The sequence below is a fragment of the Salvelinus alpinus genome, chromosome 9, assembly GCF_045679555.1.
Source record: "Salvelinus alpinus chromosome 9, SLU_Salpinus.1, whole genome shotgun sequence".
Classification (NCBI taxonomy): domain Eukaryota; kingdom Metazoa; phylum Chordata; class Actinopteri; order Salmoniformes; family Salmonidae; genus Salvelinus; species Salvelinus alpinus.
Genome location: NC_092094.1, coordinates 80,611,920 through 80,631,562, shown reverse-complemented (window position 1 = coordinate 80,631,562; position 19,643 = coordinate 80,611,920). Strand labels below are relative to the sequence as shown.

Genomic DNA, 19,643 nt, shown 5'->3' with positions numbered 1-19,643 from the left:
TTTAGCGATGGAATGGTTTTTCTAAAGATGAGTGACACTGACAACTAGTTTAGTGATGGAATGGCTTTTCTAAAGATGAGTGACACTGACAACTAGTTTAGTGATGGAATGGTTTTTCTAAAGATGAGTGACACTGACAACTAGTTTAGCGATGGAATGGCTTTTGGTGGTTAAAGCTGCAATCAGCAGTAGAAACAATAACGAAGTGTTTTCCCCGCCATCGTACAGCTGTGGCTGTAAGAACTTGACCATCCATGACATCAAAATCATAGTTTTAACCATATTTTTAGGCTGTACAGTAATTGTTTACATTTACTTTGTTTACAAACATTGGAGTAAAACAAGCTTATATTTTGGGTTCTGATGGAGCATGACAGTTGAACTAAGCTCATGAGGCATTTATAAGTTATGTCTAAGTTATTTATAAGTTATGTTATTGTCAATAATCAATGGGTACATATTATTAATTTATAAGTAAAAAAAAATTAAAAAAATAGCAACTGCTGATTGCCCCTTTAAAGCCAAGCTAGTTTAAATAAGATATTGGGGGACAATTGCTATGTTAGTGATTTGAGGTCTGAATTAGACCCCCTGTACAAAAACAACTGCATAGCTTAGCTTGTCATATCACCTACCTGCATCCCCTCAGCAGTTGAGCAACATGGCCACCTCGTGTTCAGTGGTTTTAATGAATGATTTACTCAGGCTCAGATTTCATAGTGTAAAAAACTTACATCATCCAGAAGTCACAGCCACACTCATAGAGCAGTGTTTGTGAAGGTGGTTTTGGCAAGTGGCAAGTGAGCTGAAAACTCTTTGTTCAAGTAGAGAACTTACCTGAGCTAACCCAAAGTGTCATTATGGCTTGTGAAACTGGCTCGTAGTCAGATACTTTCCTTCAGATGCATCTTACCTGAGACTCAGTAAGCCTATTATTATGACAAGATCTTGGTGTATGTGTAAAATTAACATTAATTTACCATCAACTGTGATTTTCAATGTTTATCAATCAATGGGGGAGTAATACATGGCTTGAGGTTTAAATCTGATATTCCCATGTCATGCCACACAATCAAAGATCCCACACTTGAATAGAGTACATCCTTAGCAACAGTCTTCCTGTCTCTATGAAATGCAAGTATGATCACATTCACCACACCTTTGATGTCAATATCAATGGCATTGAGAATTGTCGCAAACAGATGGGGAGGAGGAAAGGCAGGTCTGCTTTGTCATCCTTGTGTGTCTAGAAGTTTCATCACACACAATGATTTTCTTATATCATTACTTTTATGAGCATTCATTTCTGCATCACTAGCAAGTGCTCAGACAGGAGTAATGTAATCAGTCACACCTCAGGACAGATTTTTTCCCTCCTGTCTTCTTACATGACATGAGAGTATTTTCCTCTCTCCTCTGCTTGTATGATCTGGCCACAAGGGAGCTGCAGTCTCTAAATCAGGAACATTCTGGCAATAACACAAAAGAGTCTTGACACATCTTTAGGAGAGAAAAAACCTAGTGTTTACAGAGGGCATAAAGGATTCCATTGTGTGTGGAACACAGAATGCCTTTTCAGTTTGGCCTGAGAAAAATGCTACAAGTCGTCCCTCGCAGGCAAACTTTATTTGATGTTTAATTTATCCTAATACCAGGGATACCAAGCATCTATTTGGGTGAATCACATGAATTAGATTGTCATTAACAATTGAGTTATCTATCACTGTGTAACAGGTTTCCAATTTATACACGCTCTCATCTAATTAATCTCCAAAGAGAATAATTTCCAACAACAGCCGTTTGGCTAACCTGTCACTCTCTTCTCATTGTACTGAGGGAAAAGTTATTTCATGTGGTCTCTCTGATGAAAAGACATGAAACCGTAGCGCTGTTGGTCAACGCCTACCCATCAGGCACATGATTGTGGATAGGCCCAATAGTGAACAGGGAGAGGAAATATCTATAAATTAATGGTGCTGCCAATTTAGGAACACTAAAGATAATTGCCAAAGTTGTCCCTCCATGAAGCAAAATGTCAAAGCACCATCATCGTCATATAATCTAAACTGTAAGCTGATCGTTAATGTTTTGTAGTGTTTCTTTCCTTTACATCATCTTCAGCCAATATCCTCAGGCTGATCAGCCAATCCAATAGAAACAACCCTCACCTTAGAACCAAACCAGACCCCTACAACTCTGCAGAGAAATGTCAAAGATGTGATTTGTATACCCTCCCACACACACACACACTCCGTCCTCATCTACCAGGAAATCATAAACAACTTGTCACTATTTTCTTGCATGCTAGCCTTTGAAACCCCCCATTCCCCATCTTATTTACATACCCCATGAGGCTCATTCAGAACACATTCATTAATGCAGAAGAAACATTACTCAGATGTCTGATTCAAATTAGGAGGATCAAATCCCTTTCAATGTGTTTGTAGGACCCCCACATCGTGTTTTCTATTAACCCATAGAGGACACATTGATTCAGAATATGAGAGAAAATTAAATCAGGGGGGATGGGTGAGGATAGCATGGGAATCTGTTTACGGTCTTTGATCTCATCTTAGGTCACAAGTCTCTCCTAGCTCATATCATTCTGCTTGGGGGCAGTCGGCTTAACAGAGATGTGGTCGATAAACAATTAAGCAATTCAATTTAATTTATCTCCTCGTGCACTTACTAACACATTCTTCTGCTGGCATAAAACACAGAGAATAAGTGTTCTGTTCTCACGCTCATGACAAGCCCCCCCATCCAGCCCAGACCGCACGCAACAAACCAAGGCCAACACTTACACATAGCTAGATAACAAAGATGTTTTATTTAAAGAAAATGCATGGTCATACATACGATACAAACACTGACAGAAAGGCAGGAATAGCATTATAAGATCATTCAGGTTGCACTTAACCATTCCCACTGAGCAAAAGGATTATAGTAACAATACAGAAACACATATTTAAATATAAAATGCCTCTAAAGAAATGTCAGCGTCAAAATACAAACTTGATCCTAGAGACGTAAGCATAGGGACAACAATTTGGGTTTCTACGTACATGACCAGTCCTGTAACCAGCGAATAATTATGGGCTTCAGTTACAACAAAGCAGAGGAAATGGAAGTGTCCATTACAATGACCAGTCCAGTTAGACTGCTGTGCCTCTCTCCAGATTCTGCTTGATCTCAGCTGTGTATTTGCCATAGAACCGCTCTGCCTTCTTGTTGAACTTGGCGTTCCTCTCGTTGATGTAGTCAATGTCTGCGTCATCGTTGTAGGCCCTACGCCGGCTGTATTTGGCCCGCTTCTCGATCCTGTGAAGAACAGCAAAGGATCAGTGTCAAGAAACCAAAAGGACACACAAACAACTTACAAACCAAAAGGACAACAATCATAGTAGAAAAACCTCATTCAGTTACTTAAAATCCAGTCTCTCCAGAATGACTCACCATCACACAAAAGCAACAATCCCTAAACAAAGACGGTACACGTTCATATGCCAAAGCACCAATGAACAACCTTACTCTTCTACTCGAACACACAGGCACACACAGAGTCAATTCGCTAACTCACAGCCTTTAGTTAGTGTCTTCTAAGCAGAGATGTGCGTCATGCCCTGGCAGCCCAGTCTCATCTCTCACAGGAGCATCACTAACACAAGGCCGCCCTAAATATAGCTGGGTGCTGAGAGAGGAGAGAATGAGGTCTAATGTAACCCAGGGACACTAGGGCAAGGAATATGCTGGTCAGGTGTGTAGGGGTTAAAGCAAAAAAATATATAATAATGACTGAAACCTACGTCAATTTCAGATTGACTGGGGCCAAGTTAGCCCCCCATTTCATGTCAGAAAGTAATGACCATCATGCTTTTAAGGAAAGAGGATCATTTTGTACAGTATGACTTCGACCAGTTCCAGTCCCCTTGCTTAGGTGGCCCGGGGTCCTCCCCAATATCATTTTTATGTAGGAGAACTGAGAAGCTCAGTTCTGGTGACTTTTTAAAAGGAAATTCTACTCCAAAATGAAATAAAATGACACCATCTAAAATACAATTTCCACCCCCAGAAAAGAGCCCAATAACATATTGGTTAACATGTAAAAAAAATTATGTTAACATATTGGAACAGGCATATAGCCAATAAGCATCATCACCTGTATCCTGACTGATGCAGCATAGTGGCTATAAAATGTACATAGGCTGAAGCATGGGGTTTGTCCATCTGCAGTTACCACAGTGCAGTGGTGTAAAGTACTTAAGTAAAAATACTTTAAAGTACTACATAAGTAGTTTTTGGGGGTATCTGTACTTTACTATTTATATTTTTGACAACTTTTACTTCACTACATTCCAAAAGAAAATGTACTTTAACATCATACATTTTCTGACACCCAAAAGTACATTTTGAATGCTTAGCAGGACAGGAAAGAGGTCCAATTATTGCACTTATCAAGAGAACATCCCTGGTCATCCCTACTGCCTCGGATCTGGCAGACTCACTAAACAAACTTTGTTTGCAAATTATGTCTGAGTGTTGGAGTGTGCGTAATATAGGGAATTTTAAATTATTTATACTTTTACTTTCAATACTTTAGTATATTTTAGCAATCACATTTACTTTTGATACTTAAGTATATTTCAAACCAAATACTTTTACTCAAGTAGTATTTTACTTGGTGACTTTCACTCGAGTCATTTTCTATTAAGGTATCTATACTGTCACTCAAGTATGACAATTGTGTACATTTTCCCACCGCTGCCACATTGGACATAACATCCTGATTATTATTATTATGAATAATTATTTTATTGACCTTATAAGATGCCATTGCCCCTTTAAGAGCTCTGTTGCACAGCTGCACCTAAACCATGCTTGAAACTCCGGTTGTAACTGCATTTGTAAATCAATGCCTCTCGCGCAATAGACGGATTAGATGACAACGCAAGCTTCAAATGGGGCAGAAGGCCGTGTGGCCAGATTGCTAGCAACAATGACAAGACACTGCCATCTGGGGAATCGTAGGTGACTCGTTTCAGCTAGTTTTATATTGTTCTTGATACCATGTCTTGTTTTGAGGTGTTTTGACTGATGTCATGTCTATGCTAATATGGTTGAAATTCACAAGCTAAACAACAATTGTTACAATGTAGTTGGGAGACAAAAAGTGCTCATTGTGCAAATGTATTTATGTTTTCAATAAACATGTCAACAATCCAAGCCAACCCCATCTGTTTTGCCCCAGAGTTGCACACGCGTCGGTTTTGTTGCTAAACAACCAACCAGTCTATCGAAAGAGTAAAGAAATAAAACTGGGACCCCCCTCTTTTTTAACAAAAGCCAAAACTGCTTTCAAAAGTGTTTTCCTGTAATTGTATTAAGAATAGTTGTGCATTGACTGCTTGTCAGAAAACATTTCCCTCCCGATGGCTCTTCGCAACTTCAATGCGCCTCAAAATAAATATTTATCTCATATAGAACACGCAACAAGCTGACTAGGTAAATAGGTCAACTATTCTACTATGGGGTTGTTTGATTTCATCCTGAGTGATAAAGTAGAGGCTTTGCATGACTTTGCCAGCAGTATCAGTAGTAGGCTAGACACCGCCGTTTGAGTTGGGCTCTGTGTCTTATAGACTACTGTTAGGGACTACTCCCTTCATCTGAACATCGGAGTGTCTGCAACAATCACGCATGTCAGTTCAGAGGACATATTTCGTAGAACAGACATGCTTCTGTATTAGGCTGGGTCATTTCTAATGCCGAGCGGTTATTGCTTTTTGAGGTCGGTTCGATATAAAAAAAAATAAAAAAAGGAATCACAGTTTTCGATAAAACAATAAAAGTCCCATGATGGTAGTGACTGGCCATTAATGCTCGTCACTTATTAACCATCATTTATTCACATGGCTTTATTATTTCATTCCAAGTCATCTCTATAGAGCTGCTGCCTATTCTGTCTGACAAAAATCACTATTTTAGTAGTGCTTCAAATTAAACAAGGCATACTTTTATGACTGCTGAATACCAACTATCAATCACTTAGATCATGTATTCTCTCATTCTCTCAGACTACGCCTCACAGACCCGGACAAGTTTAAGCGGGCGCGCAATGAATTATGGTCATTGTTGTTAACTACCACGTTTACTGCGCTAAACTATGTAGAATATTGGCCTTTTGGAAACTACAACTCCCTACTACATTTCAGTTGATTGCAATCAGTTGTACAACTGACTAGGTATCCCTCTTTCCCTTACATTGCACAGTTCAGGCTTGATTCATCTCTACAGAAACTGCACATTGAGCTCTCAGAAAAAAACGCGAACAAAATGGAATTCAAAATTATTTTACCGACATCGGTCAATTAGTTGTTTAAAAAATAACCAACATTTTGGTTAATCGCTCAGCACTAGTCATTTCCAAACTATCTCCAAATCCATGATATCTCCAGGACCCATATGACAGAAATCCATCGCATTGATGGAGAACTATAACCCCTGTGACCTTAGCTGGTATGGAAGGTCCAGTGTGCAGCTTGACTGGTCTATTCCATGCCCATTCTTTCAAAAGGCACGCCATGCATTAATGAATTGGGCAAATGCATTCTTCTGACAGCCTATCCGGCCAACTGAAAATCAGAGATGAGAGCTCATTAACTAGGACACTCCCAGTCCCCCACGAAGATAGAAAGTGAGAGAGACAAGACTTTTCCAGCACCTTCCCAGCGGGAGATACCTTAACAGCCTTATCAGCCAGCCCCATCAGGCTTAACACTGGGGCTTATTCAGTAGGTATTAGATATGCCGCAGGTTTCATGCACGCAAAGGTCTGCCTGCCCCATTCACGAAGGGCTCTCATTCTTGTTTTGGACTCCAGTGCGTTGAATGCAAGGTCAGAAGGGGATAGGATCTTAGTCTGTGTTACGCTTACTGTTTCTCCACATCCTCCACCATGCGGTCGATGCCCTCCTTGGAAGGGACGTGGGTCCCATGGATCAGACTGTTGGATGTGGGGTGGAAATCCTCACCGCTGTGAGACAGAACAGGAGAGTCAGTTAACATAATAGGCATTATAATGATCCTCCTCTACGCCATCCATCTCTCCAAACTGAATACCAGTCATCTCTATGACTGGGAACATTATGCTGTAGTGTAGTTCACCCTTCACAGCTCCACATGTGGCAGCCATTAAGGGGAAAAACCTGTGGGTACTGAACTCATCTTTGGCTGATCAAGAAAGCCCACCATAACTATAACCATACCGTTCCTCTCGAGCGTTTGCCTCACATTGACGCTTTCAAGACATGAAATGACTGAGTCTGTGGCTATGTCAAAACGAACCCAGGAGCAGGAGAGGGGCACGCTGATCTGTGAAAACTGGGATGGCAGCATCGATTATCTAAAATAACTGAAAGCTTAAGGCCAACGAAAAAAAAATATGTCATGCTACTCATTTTAATGGGGGAAATACGGTCTTCTCTGAAACACTCAGTAATGGAAAAGGAAGAGAGGCGTTTTATGAGGAGGCTCCAACTCACCACTGCTCTCGCTGCCTCTCGTAGCCATCCATGTCTGGTTTGATCTGCTTGGTGAGGCGCTGGTACTGTCGCAGCTGGGCCTCTGCGTAACCTGCGGGCCAATGGCAGCAAACAAGAGGGGGTATAATTACCGGAACTAACTTCAAGCAGGCGCAAAGCCCTGCGACAAAACCTGCGTCTGGTTAAGGGAGATGAGGCCCTTTCAAGCCCCTCTGGTGATAATTCTCTCCCCAGAGGTTTAATTCAGAGACGTTTTGATGCAACAGATGGCAGCCATATTTGGGGAACGCAGCGATCCTTTTTGGCAAATTAAATTGGAGGCAGTTAAAAATTATTTATCCCAAGGGGTCTTTACACGCACCCAGAATTGCTCTGTACAGGGCTGCACTGCGGTGGAGTGACTGTACCACGTCCAGTAGCCCTATCCCGCAATCTAATTTCTGTACTGCCTTAAAGGCTGGTCTTTGTGGAGCTGAGGTCTTTACAAACAACCAGGCTCTACAGAACAACATTAAAAAGTCACTCTTTCCCACTTGTTTCTCCAGAGGTAAATCTTATTTTAGGCGATAGCTTGATAAAAATAAAAAAAGATTGAGGATGTACAGCACGACATACTGATAGGTGTTCTCCAAGCCCACGATTGAATGGCCCTCAAAACATCTGTGTCATTGTGTTGTGTGACAACTGCACATTTTAAAGCGGCCTTTTATTGTCCCCTTTTAAGGTGCACCTGTGTAATGATCATGCTGTTTAATCAGCATCTTGATATGCCACACCTGTCAGGTGGTTGGATTTTCGTGGCAAAGGACAAAAACTCACTAACAGTGATGTAAACAAATATGTGCCCATTCTTTTTTTGAGAAATAAGCTTTTTATGCGTATGGAAATGTCTGCAATTTTTTTTTGCTCATGAAACCAACACTTTGCATGTTGCGTTTATATTTTTGTTCAGTATAATATATATATATATATATATATATACAGTGGGGAGAACAAGTATTTGATACACTGCCGATTTTGCAGGTTTTCCTACTTACAAAGCATGTAGAGGTCTGTAATTTTTATCATAGGTACACTTCAACTATGAGAGACGGAATCTAAAACAAAAATCCAGAAAATCACATTGTATGATTTTTAAGTAATTAATTTGCATTTTATTGCATGACATAAGTATTTGATACATCAGAAAAGCAGAACTTAATATTTGGTACAGAAACCTTTGTTTGCAATTACAGAGATCATACGTTTCCTGTAGTTCTTGACTAGGTTTGCACACACTGCAGCAGGGATTTTGGCCCACTCCTCCCTACAGATCTTCTCCAGATCCTTCAGGTTTCGGGGCTGTCGCTGGGCAATACGGAGTTTCAGCTCCATCCAAAGATTTTCTATTGGGTTCAGGTCTGGAGACTGGCTAGGCCACTCCAGGACCTTGAGATGCTTCTTACGGAGCCACTCCTTAGTTGCCATGGCTGTGTGCTTTGTGTCGTTGTCATGCTGGAAGACCCAGCCACGACCCATCTTCAATGCTCTTACTAAGGGAAGGAGGTTGTTGGCCAAGATCTCGCGATACATGGCCCCATCCATCCTCCCCTCAATACGGTGCAGTCGTCCTGTCCCCTTTGCAGAAAAGCATCCCCAAAGAATGATGTTTCCACCTCCATGCTTCACGGTTGGGATGGTGTTCTTGGGGTTGTACTCATCCTTCTTCTTCCTCCAAACACGGCGAGTGCAGTTTAGACCAAAAAGCTCTATTTCTGTCTCATCAGACCACATGACCTTCTCCCATTCCTCCTCTGGATCATCCAGATGGTCATTGGCAAACTTCAGACGGGCCTGGACATGCGCTGGCTTGAGCAGGGGGACCTTGCGTGCGCTGCAGGATTTTAATCCATGACGGCGTAGTGTGTTGCTAATGGTTTTCTTTGAGACTGTGGTCCCAGCTCTCTTCAGGTCATTGACCAGGTCCTGCCGTGTAGTTCTGGGCTGATCCCTCACCTTCCTCATGATCATTGATGCCCCACGAGGTGAGATCTTGCATGGAGCCCCAGACCGAGGATGATTGACCGTCATCTTGAACTTCTTCCATTTTCTAATAATTGCGCCAACAGTTGTTGCCTTCTCACCAAGCTGCTTGCCTATTGTCCTGTAGCCCATCCCAGCCATGTGCAGGTCTACATTTTTATCCCTGATGTCCTTACACAGCTCTCTGGTCTTGGCCATTGTGGAGAGGTTGGAGTCTGTTTGATTGAGTGTGTGGACAGGTGTCTTTTATACAGGTAACGAGTTCAAACAGGTGCAGTTAATACAGGTAATGAGTGGAGAACAGGAGGGCTTCTTAAAGAAAAACTAAGAGGTCTGTGAGAGCCGGAATTCTTACTGGTTGGTAGGTGATCAAATACTTATGTCATGCAATAAAATGCAAATTAATTACTTAAAAATCATACAATGTGATTTTCTGGATTTTTGTTTTAGATTCCGTCTCTCACAGTTGAAGTGTACCTATGATAAAAATTACAGCCCTCTACATGCTTTGTAAGTAGGAAAACCTGCAAAATTGGCAGTGTATCAAATACTTGTTCTCCCCACTGTATATATATAAATAATAGCCTATAACTAGGGACCAGAGTTTTTCTTGTTCAGGAAAGGTGACCAGCTGAGGGATTGAAGTCCTGTTCGCTCAGTAAAGGAGTCCTATCTCTCACCTGAGAATCCTGGGTCAGGGTTTTTCTTCTTCTTCTTTCTCTCCCACCGCTCAGCATCCTCAGCACTGATCTCTAGCAGTTTCACCCTGTCATAGTCCTCCCCTTTGGCCGCACACTCCTGAAATCACACAGAAACACACCAAGTCACTAAACAACAACAGAGTACATACTACATACATACAATTACTAGATAAACTTATAACATGACTAATCTATTATCCTAAGGTACATAACTTGCAGGACTTATGACATCTTTTTGACCAGCCAACAAAAAAACATTTTACTGTTCATCCAACAAGCAGTGTCTGTGATAATTATTTCACCTTAGCTCTGCCACTGTATATAGTCATTACTACATTAACAATATTACGTTGTGTCATAAACATCAAAAATCTCCCCGCAAGATAAAACACGCATCTTCATTTCACCGTTAGAATCAGCAAGTTTCGACTTCCCGTGTATTTGTCTGCTCATTGTGAACCAGAAGGTCCAGCATTCATAGTGAATGCACAATGGTGCCAGAGCAGTAAGCTCCACCCCACTCCACCCCCCCTCGAGCTGTAGTCTTTTAAAAGCTGCAAAGAAATGTGTCACCTTGTATATCTAGCAATGAATCTGCCGATCAGAACGTCGCTGAAAGACGTCCAATGGCTCTATCGAACAAGGACAACCATATCTACATGCCGACAAACGTATAGTATGATCGGTATAACAGATGCTTCGCGAAATGCCACAAAGCAGGACTACATATCAATCATTGGTGTACCGTTCGGCGACCTGCCTTCTTTGTGGCCAATTGTGTGTGAAACATCTCACTGACCTCGAAATGCCTCAGACATGATCAAAACAAACCCAAAGTCACCCTCGGTGAAATTTCCCTTCATGCATAGCAGTTAACTATGTACGTTGATAAAGACCTTTTTCTTTTCATCGGTCATGAGTTCCCACTCCAGACGGGCTTTCTTAGCCTCCCAGTTAGTTGGAAGCTTCAGTCTCTTGTCCTCCTCCACAACCTCCTTGTGATTGAGCTTGCGTGCTTCATTCTGCAACAGATACCACAAAATACATAAATTCCAGAACTTGAATACAAAGAACACAGATCCAAGCTATACCATATAAACTCAAGCTACTTGTGAGCTCAAATGAGGGTAGGCTACTAAGATGTTACTAACCCATTCATAAAACGCTAACTACCTTTAGTACCCATTGACAATAGTATGTTCTGGCCGGGGAAATTGTGATGAGCACCGATGCTCATTCTGAACCTTAAAACTCATTGCTTGCGGTATGGTTTTGGAATGTTGACGAGCTCAGGGGGAGGATTTCCTTCCACAGAGACATCAGGGATTGTAATATACTCTGTTTCACGGAAGCATGGCTCTCTTGGGATATACTTTGGGTCCGTACAGCCAGTTGGGTTCTCAGTTTATTGCGCAGACAGGAATAAATGTCTCTCCGGGAAGAAGGACGGGGTTGTATGTTTCATGATTAACTACTCATGGTGTGATTGTGATAACATACAGAAACTCAAGTCCTTTTGTTCACCCGACCTAGAATACCTCACAATCAATACCTCACAATGTCTGCATGCTCCCCTAGCAGTCTGCTCCTCCGCTTATCATAAATGATTCCCATCTCACTGAACACTCTCTCACCTGGGACCGAAGAAGGTGGAGGACAGAGAAACTTCTTTGCCAGTGAAGCGAGTGATTGAAGTCCGTCCTCATTCTGCTTCCACAACTCCAAAGGCAAGCCGCTCTTTCTGTCAATGACGGGCTCTGTGAGGTAACGCTCCAGCTCAATTTCTAAACTGCACTGGACTTCAGCCTTGCCCTCTTGGCTTCCAAGGATTCTAGCGTAGAGGCTGTCGATCTTTGCACCTGGATCTGGGTCCTCCTCTTCACTCGTCCCAACTGCTGTGGCTCTGGGATTTGGTTTCCTTAGTAGGTCAGACTCCTCCTTCAGCCTCCTCAGGGACAGCACTTTTTCTAGTGCTGTCCCTGAGGTGAAGGCGTAGCTCTTGTAACGTGGATCCAGGACAGTTGCCAGCCCCAGGCACTGTCTCCTCTGCCTTGGAGAACCGCCTTGTCAGACTATCCAACATGGTCTTCCGTAAAGTTGATGCCTTGAGTAGAAGAACCCTCTTGCTACAGTATCAGCATCAGCACACTGGGGATGATGCAATGCAGCTGTAGAGTTGGAGTGGCTCATCTCCAGTGTCACATCCTCCATACAGTTGAAGTCAGAAGTTTACATACACCTTAGCCAAATACATTTAAACTCAGTTTTTCACAATTCCTGACATTTAATCCTAGTTAAAATTCCCTGTCTTAGGTCAGTTAGGATCACCACATTATTTTAAGAGTGTGAAATGTCAGAATAGTAGAGAGAATTATTTCTTTCAGCTTTAATTTCTTTCATCACATTCCCAGTGGGTCAGAAGTTTACATACACAATTAGTATTTGGTAGCATTGCCTTTAAATTGTTTAACTTGGGTCAAATGTTTCGGGTAGCCTTCCACAATAAGTTGGGTGAATTTTGGCCCATTCCTCCTGACAGAGCTGGTGTAACCGAGTCAGGTTTGTAGGCCTCTTTGCTCGCACACGCTTTTTCAGTTCAGCCCACACATTTTCTACAGGATTGAGGTCAGGGCTTTGTGATTGCCACTCCAATACCTTGACTTTGTTGTCCTTAAGCCATTTTGCCACAACATTGGAAGTATGCTTGGGGTCATTGTCCATTTGGAAGACCCATTTGCGAGCAAGCTTTAACTTCCTGACTGATGTCTTGAGATGTTGTTTCAATATATCTACATAATTTTCCTTCCTCATGAGGCCATCTATTTTGTGAAGTGCACCATTCCCTCCTGCAGCAAAGCACCCCCACAACACGATGCTGCCACCCCCGTGCTTCACGGTTGGGATGGTGTTCTTCGGCTTGCAAGCATCCCCCTTTTTCCTCCAAACATAACGATGGTCATTATGGCCAAACAGTTATATTTTTGTTTCATCAGACCAGAGGATATTTCTCCAAAAAGTACAATCTTTGTCCACTTGTGCAGTTGCAAACCGTAGTCTGGCTTTTTTTTAAATGGCGGTTTCAGAGCAGTGGCTTCTTCCTTGCTGAGCGGCCTTTCAGGTTACGTCGATATAGGACTCATTTTACTATGGATATAGATACTTTTGTCAAGCAAAGAGGCACTGAGTTTGAAGGTAGTCCTTGAAATACATCCACAGGTACACCTCCAATTGACTCAAACGATGTCAATTAGCCTATCAGAAGCTTCTAAAGCCATGACATCATTTTCTGGAATATTCCAAGCTGTTTAAAGGCACAGTCAACTTAGTGTATGTAATCTTCTGACCCACTGGAATTGTGATACAGTGAATTAAGTGAAATAATCTGTCTGTAAACAATTGTTGGAAAAATTACTTGTGTCATGCACAAAGTAGATGTCCTAACCGACTTGCCAAAACTATAGTTTGTTAACAATAAATTTGTGAAGTGGTTGAAAAACAAGTTAATGACTCCAACCTAAGTGCATGTAAACTTCCAACTTCAACTGTAGGTGCCAGAGTCTCAATTAGGTTAGAGACAATGTCCCACTGTGCAGCAGACAAACTGCTGATGTGTCCGTATTCACCTGTATACACATTCCATGCACACCTCTGTTCAAACATCCTCTGCAACATGTGTAGTGTTGAGTTCCAGCGAGTTTGAACTGCTTGGATGATGCTGTGTTTGGGAAGGCCAAGCTCTTCCTGAATGGCCCTCTGACCACTCTGTACTGGCCAAACAGAGGCTAAGTGAGTTGCACAGCTCTTCAACATGGCAATAATGTCTAGCACAGCTCTCTGACTGGATAGTCCATCCTTGATTATAAGCTGTAGGGTGTGTGCACTGAAGATGAAGTCTGGAAGCTCTGCCAGTCTCATAACTTTCACCATGTTGGCCCCACTGTCCCTGAGGACAAGCACTACACGTTCTGTGTGGATTTCCCAGTATTTCAACATGGTCAAAAAGATCTGACACCACTGTGAATGCCACTGACAACCAGCCAATCTCAATATTTGCTTAATCCATCTTCTTGGCCCTTGGGTCTTTGTCCTGCCATTTTGTTTATTAACAAGTTGTAAGAATGCAGCCTGCGATGTCTGTGACGTGTCTGTATCACTTTTTCCTTGTGAAGAATTTGCGTTTGCTTTTTTCATCATTGCTTCCTTATGGGCTTTTGGATGGGTGTTCTTAAGGTGATTCCACGGGTTAGTGATATTTTTTGATTTAGACGTTGCTGACCCCATGCTTACATCTTTATCACAAATAAGACACCTTGCTTTCCCTGGTGACAATTCAATGTAATAGTCCCACACTGGTGCTTTGCTTTAATCTGCCATCTGTAAAGTTAATGTAACTGCACACAGACAGCTCTCTGAAGTGATAATGATACTGACGAGTCTGCTTAGGAGACACAAATACTCTCAACTGTTTGAATAATAAAACTAGAGTTTAAGATTACCTGTGATGAATGTTGAAAAAAAAAATGAATTTCTATATGCAGGAAATCCTATTTTAATAACGGGCACGATAAGAATTGACTACCAAAGTGTGAGTCATAATTCCCATGACACCTTCCAGTAAAATCTGAGAAGTGGTTCCATCATTAATTCCATAGGATATTTTTAGATTCACTTCGTGTAGGCTTACACCACCTTGCCAATTTGGTAACTGTGTAGATATCCATAGGACAAGGTAACTCTGATCAATATCGGCTAAATATAAGCAAAGATATATTTTTTTTGTAGAGTGGATTTATGAAAATGTTGACAAACCTTACCCTAGCAAGATTTACACGAGTATCAAAACGCTGAGGCGGTTTAAGCCTGCACGAAACACAGACCTTATTTGAAGTAGATCAAGACATTCCCTATGGAAGACATGAACAGTAATATAACGAAGGAACCCCTTCAGCCGCAAGTTATTATAGGCATTATGACACGTCAACTATTTCTCTCTATACCATTTGTATTTCATATACCTTTGACCATTGGATGTTATTATAGGCACTTTAGTATTGCCAGCCTAATCTCGGGAGTTGATAGGCTCGAAGTCATAAACAGCACTGTGCTTCAAGCATTGCTAAGAGCTGCTGGCAAACGCAGTAAAGTGCTGTTTGAATGAATGCTTACGAGCCTGCTGCTGCCTACCACCGCTCAGTCAGACTGCTCTATCAAATCATAGACTTAATGATAATATAATCAACACACATAAATACAAGGCTTTGGTCATTAATATGGTCAAATCCAGAAACTATAATTTTTTTTAAATCCAGAAACTACTCTGCTTGCACTGAACGCAAAAGAAGTGACAATTTCCCTAGTTAATATTGCCTGCTAACATGAATTTCGTTTAACTAAATATGCAGGTTGAAAAAAATATACTTCTGCATATTGATTTTAAGAATGGCATTGATGTTTATGGTTAGCTACATTTGTGCAACGATTGTGCTTTTTTCGCGAATGTGCTTTTGTTAAATCATCACCTGTTTGGCGAAGTAGGCTGTGATTCAACAATAAATTAACAGGCACCGCATTGATTATATGCAACGCAGGACAAGCTAGTTAACCTAGTAATATCATCAACTATGTGTAGTTAACTAGTGAAGATTGATTGTTTTTTTTATAAGTTTAATGCTAGCTAGCAACTTACCTTGGCTCCTTGCAGCCACAAGGTCCTTTTGATGCTGCACTCGCATAACAGGTGCCACGCAGTCTCCTTGTGGATTGCAATGTAATTAGCCATAATCGGCGTCCAAAAAGGCCGATTACTGATTGTTATGAAAACTTGAAAGTCGTCCGAATTAAAATTGGCCATGCCGATTAAATCGGTCGACCTCTACCCTCAAGCTGATACCACGATGGCCCTCAAAGAACTTCACTGGACTTTATGCAAATAGGCAGTGGCTGGGACTGAGATGTCGCAGTCTCCTTGTGGTCCCGTGTGGCTCAGTTGGTAGAGCATGGCGCTTGCAACGCCAGGGTTGTGGGTTCATTCCCCACGGGGGGACCAGGATGAATATGTATGAACTTTCCAATTTGTAAGTCGCTCTGGATAAGAGCGTCAGCTAAATGACTTAAATGTAAATGTAAATGTAATGTCACAGGAAGACCAAAAAGATCATCAAGGTCAACAACCACCCGAGCCACTGCCTGTTCACCCCGCTATCATCCAGAAGGCGAGGTCAGTACAGGTACATCAAAGCTGGGACTGAGAGACTGAAAAACAGCTTCTATCTCAAGGCCATCAGACTGTTAAATAGCCATCACTAGCACATCAGAGGCTGCTGCCCTATATACATAGACTTTAAAATCACTGGCCACTAATAATAAAACACTAGTCACTTGAATAATGTTTACATATTTTGTATGACTTATCTAATATGTATATATCATCTTCTATTCTACTGTATCTTAGTCTATGCTGCTGACCAAACATTTATATATTCTTAATTCATTCCTTTACTTTAGATGTGTGTGTATTGTTGCGGAATTGTTAGATATTACTGCACTGTTGGAGCTAGAAAGACAAGTATTTCGCTACACCTGGAATAACATCTGCTAAACACGTGTATGTGACCAATAACATTTGATTTGCATAGATTCCCTTTGACTTTTGCTTTGGACAGTAAGATTAATTAACTCAATATAGCCATCTGCTGGCTTTTGGGCTAGATTATTGGTCTATTAAGGAGAAACGTTAGGCTCCTTTAGTCCATTAAATGGGCCAAGACGTTACTAGAAGGTGTCTGAAATAGGAGAACCTTTGAACAAACTCACCCTTTTGAAATGCAGTTCCCGGAATTTTCGGAGGTTCTCCTCTCTCTTCTGAGATGCAGCACTTTCGGTCGGCTCATAACTGACCGAAGCAGATCCCTAATAAATCGCATAAACATTAGCTAGCTAACATAAGTACTAACTCGAATGTTGGATCCACGCGGTACAATGGCAAGACACAGCAAGGTAACGTTAGCTAAGTTCCATGCTAATCCATACCACAAACACATCAGTGGTTAAAAGCAAATCGAAAAACATCTAGCTAAGAGGTATAAAGGGACTGAAAAGGTCTGAAAAGCTAGCAAGTTAGCTAGCTACGGCTGTTAGCGCTAGCCATGAGACTGTAAACAGACATTAGAAGTACTGATATGGGTTCTCCATTGGGTACACTAATATATTTCAAATGTCAGTTTGATTTTCAGTAACTGTATATCTTAGTCAAAACTAATGAACCCCCCCCCCCCTTTTTATTATTTCAGGTTATAATTCGTCAAAACACCAACCTCAGCGCAGGACGCCATCGTTGAGCTGGCAGTCAGGAAGTCTTCACCCTGAATGTCGGATGTTACGCAATGAACAAAACAGGACCGTCATCATATAAATATTGTAAAATCAAAGAGCTCATATTATTTTGCTTATTTAGATTTGATTTAATTAGATGCAAGGGGGGGTCAATGGGCTACTATATTGTCATGGTGTCAATAACATATTCAGGAATTCATTGATAGGTGGATACAAAAATGTCAACAAGTTTTCAAGTGATCCTTTCCCCCAATTGAATAGCCCACTTCAACCACAGATGTGCACATATTTTTGATAGGTTTACTAATGAATTATTTCCGGTAAGATACTACAACTAACCTGAGCTTTTTTTTTAAATGTTCTGTAAGTATTGAGGATCAAAGAACAGTGACTCATTGGATATGTCAGGGAGACATGAACCAGAATCCGTCCTAACAGGAGACGTTTGATATTGCGAATATCCTTTAAACCCATTAAGCATTTGTATTCACCAGCTTGTCAAGTTTAATCATGTCAAAATAAGTTTGTTACTCACAAAATATGGAGTTTCGATTAGCACCTATCGTCCTTTCCTGCCGTCACGGTCCAAAAAAGGTCTAAATGAAATAGTTACATACAACTTTTAAAAAATCCTCTTCGGGCATTATCAATGTTTTCAGCTATTAAGACCTGTGCATGGCAATAAGGTTAGTGCTGTGCTATCCGGGATCATTGGAACGTGAGCGATTGAAAGTGCCAAATAGGCTTTTTTTTTCAGTTTGTACATTTTTATTTAGACTTTTTTTGTAAGTACATACCAGCCGTGACGGCAGTAAATGACGACAGATGCTAATCGAAACTCCATATTTGGAGAGTAAGGAACATATTTTGACATTATTACGCTTGAAACGCTGGTGAACGGCAAGTTGAATGGCTGCTTCCTGGGCTCAAATGAGATTCCCCATATCAAAGTCTAATTTAAGGCCAGATTCTGGTTCAAGGGAGACATAGCCATTAGTTGCACAAACTATGACAAAAACCTGTAAAATTATGAACAGATAGAAAGCTATCTGAGTATTAATCTGAGCCTAGAGGAAAGTCTTTGTCCTCAGGCCTAGAGGAAAGTCAAAGTCATTCTACTACCCAAGAGTGGTAAACTGTTGGAAAAAGTTGTGTTTGACCAAATACAATGCTATTTATCTGTAAACACATGAACAACAGACTTTCAGCATGCTTATAGAGAAGGGCACTCAACATGTACTCCACTGACACAAATGTCTGATTATTGGTTGAAATAAAATGATAATTAGAAGATTGTGGGAGCTGTACTGTTGGATTTCAGTGCAGCCTTTGATATTATTGACCATAACCTGTTGTTGCGAACTTAAGTGTTATGACTTCAACATCTGTCATATCGTGAATTTGGAACTATCTATCGAAGGGTTTTCTTTAATGGAAGCTTCTCTAATATCAAACATGTAAAGTGTGGTGTATCTCAGGGCAGCTCTGTAGGCCCTCTACTCTTTTCTATTTTTACCAATGACCTGCCACTGGCATTAAACAAAGCATGCATGTCCATGTATGCTGATGATTCAACCATATACTAATGAAGTAATTGACACCCTTACCATAGAGTTGCAGTCTGTTTTGGAATGGGTGGCCAATAATAAACTAGTTCTTTACATCTCTAAAACTAAGAACATTGTATTTGGTACAAATCATTCCGTAAGTTCTAGACCTCATTTGAATCTGGTAATGAATGGTGTGGCTGTTGAACAAGTTGAGGAGACTAAATTACTTGGTGTTACCTTAGATTGTAAACAGGGTCAAAACATATAGATTCAATGGTTGTAAAGATGGGGAGAGATCTGTACGTAATTAAGAGATGCTCTGCTTTTATGACACCACACTCCAAAAAGCAAGTCCCGCAGGCTCTAATTTTGTCTTATCTTGATCATTGTCTAGTCGTGTGGCCGAGTGCTGCAAGGAAAGAACAGAGCGGCAGGTCTTGCTCTTCACTGTAATCAGAGGACTAATATAAATACTATGCATGCCAGTCTCGCTTGGC

General features: G+C 41.2%; 1 protein-coding gene across 1 annotated transcript; it reads right to left on the bottom strand.

Moving 5' to 3' along the window:
* Positions 1 to 2,811: 2,811 nt before the first annotated feature.
* Positions 2,812 to 17,662, bottom strand: LOC139530717 (pre-mRNA-splicing factor syf2-like). Its single transcript, XM_071327360.1, has 7 exons — positions 17,578 to 17,662; positions 17,078 to 17,173; positions 11,161 to 11,286; positions 10,244 to 10,361; positions 7,542 to 7,632; positions 6,935 to 7,033; positions 2,812 to 3,321 (listed from the first exon to the last, which is right to left on the bottom strand). Exons 1-7 carry the CDS (start codon positions 17,593 to 17,595, stop codon positions 3,156 to 3,158), a joined length of 714 nt encoding a protein of 237 aa, XP_071183461.1. The 5' UTR covers positions 17,596 to 17,662; the 3' UTR covers positions 2,812 to 3,155.
* Positions 17,663 to 19,643: the final 1,981 nt, after the last annotated feature.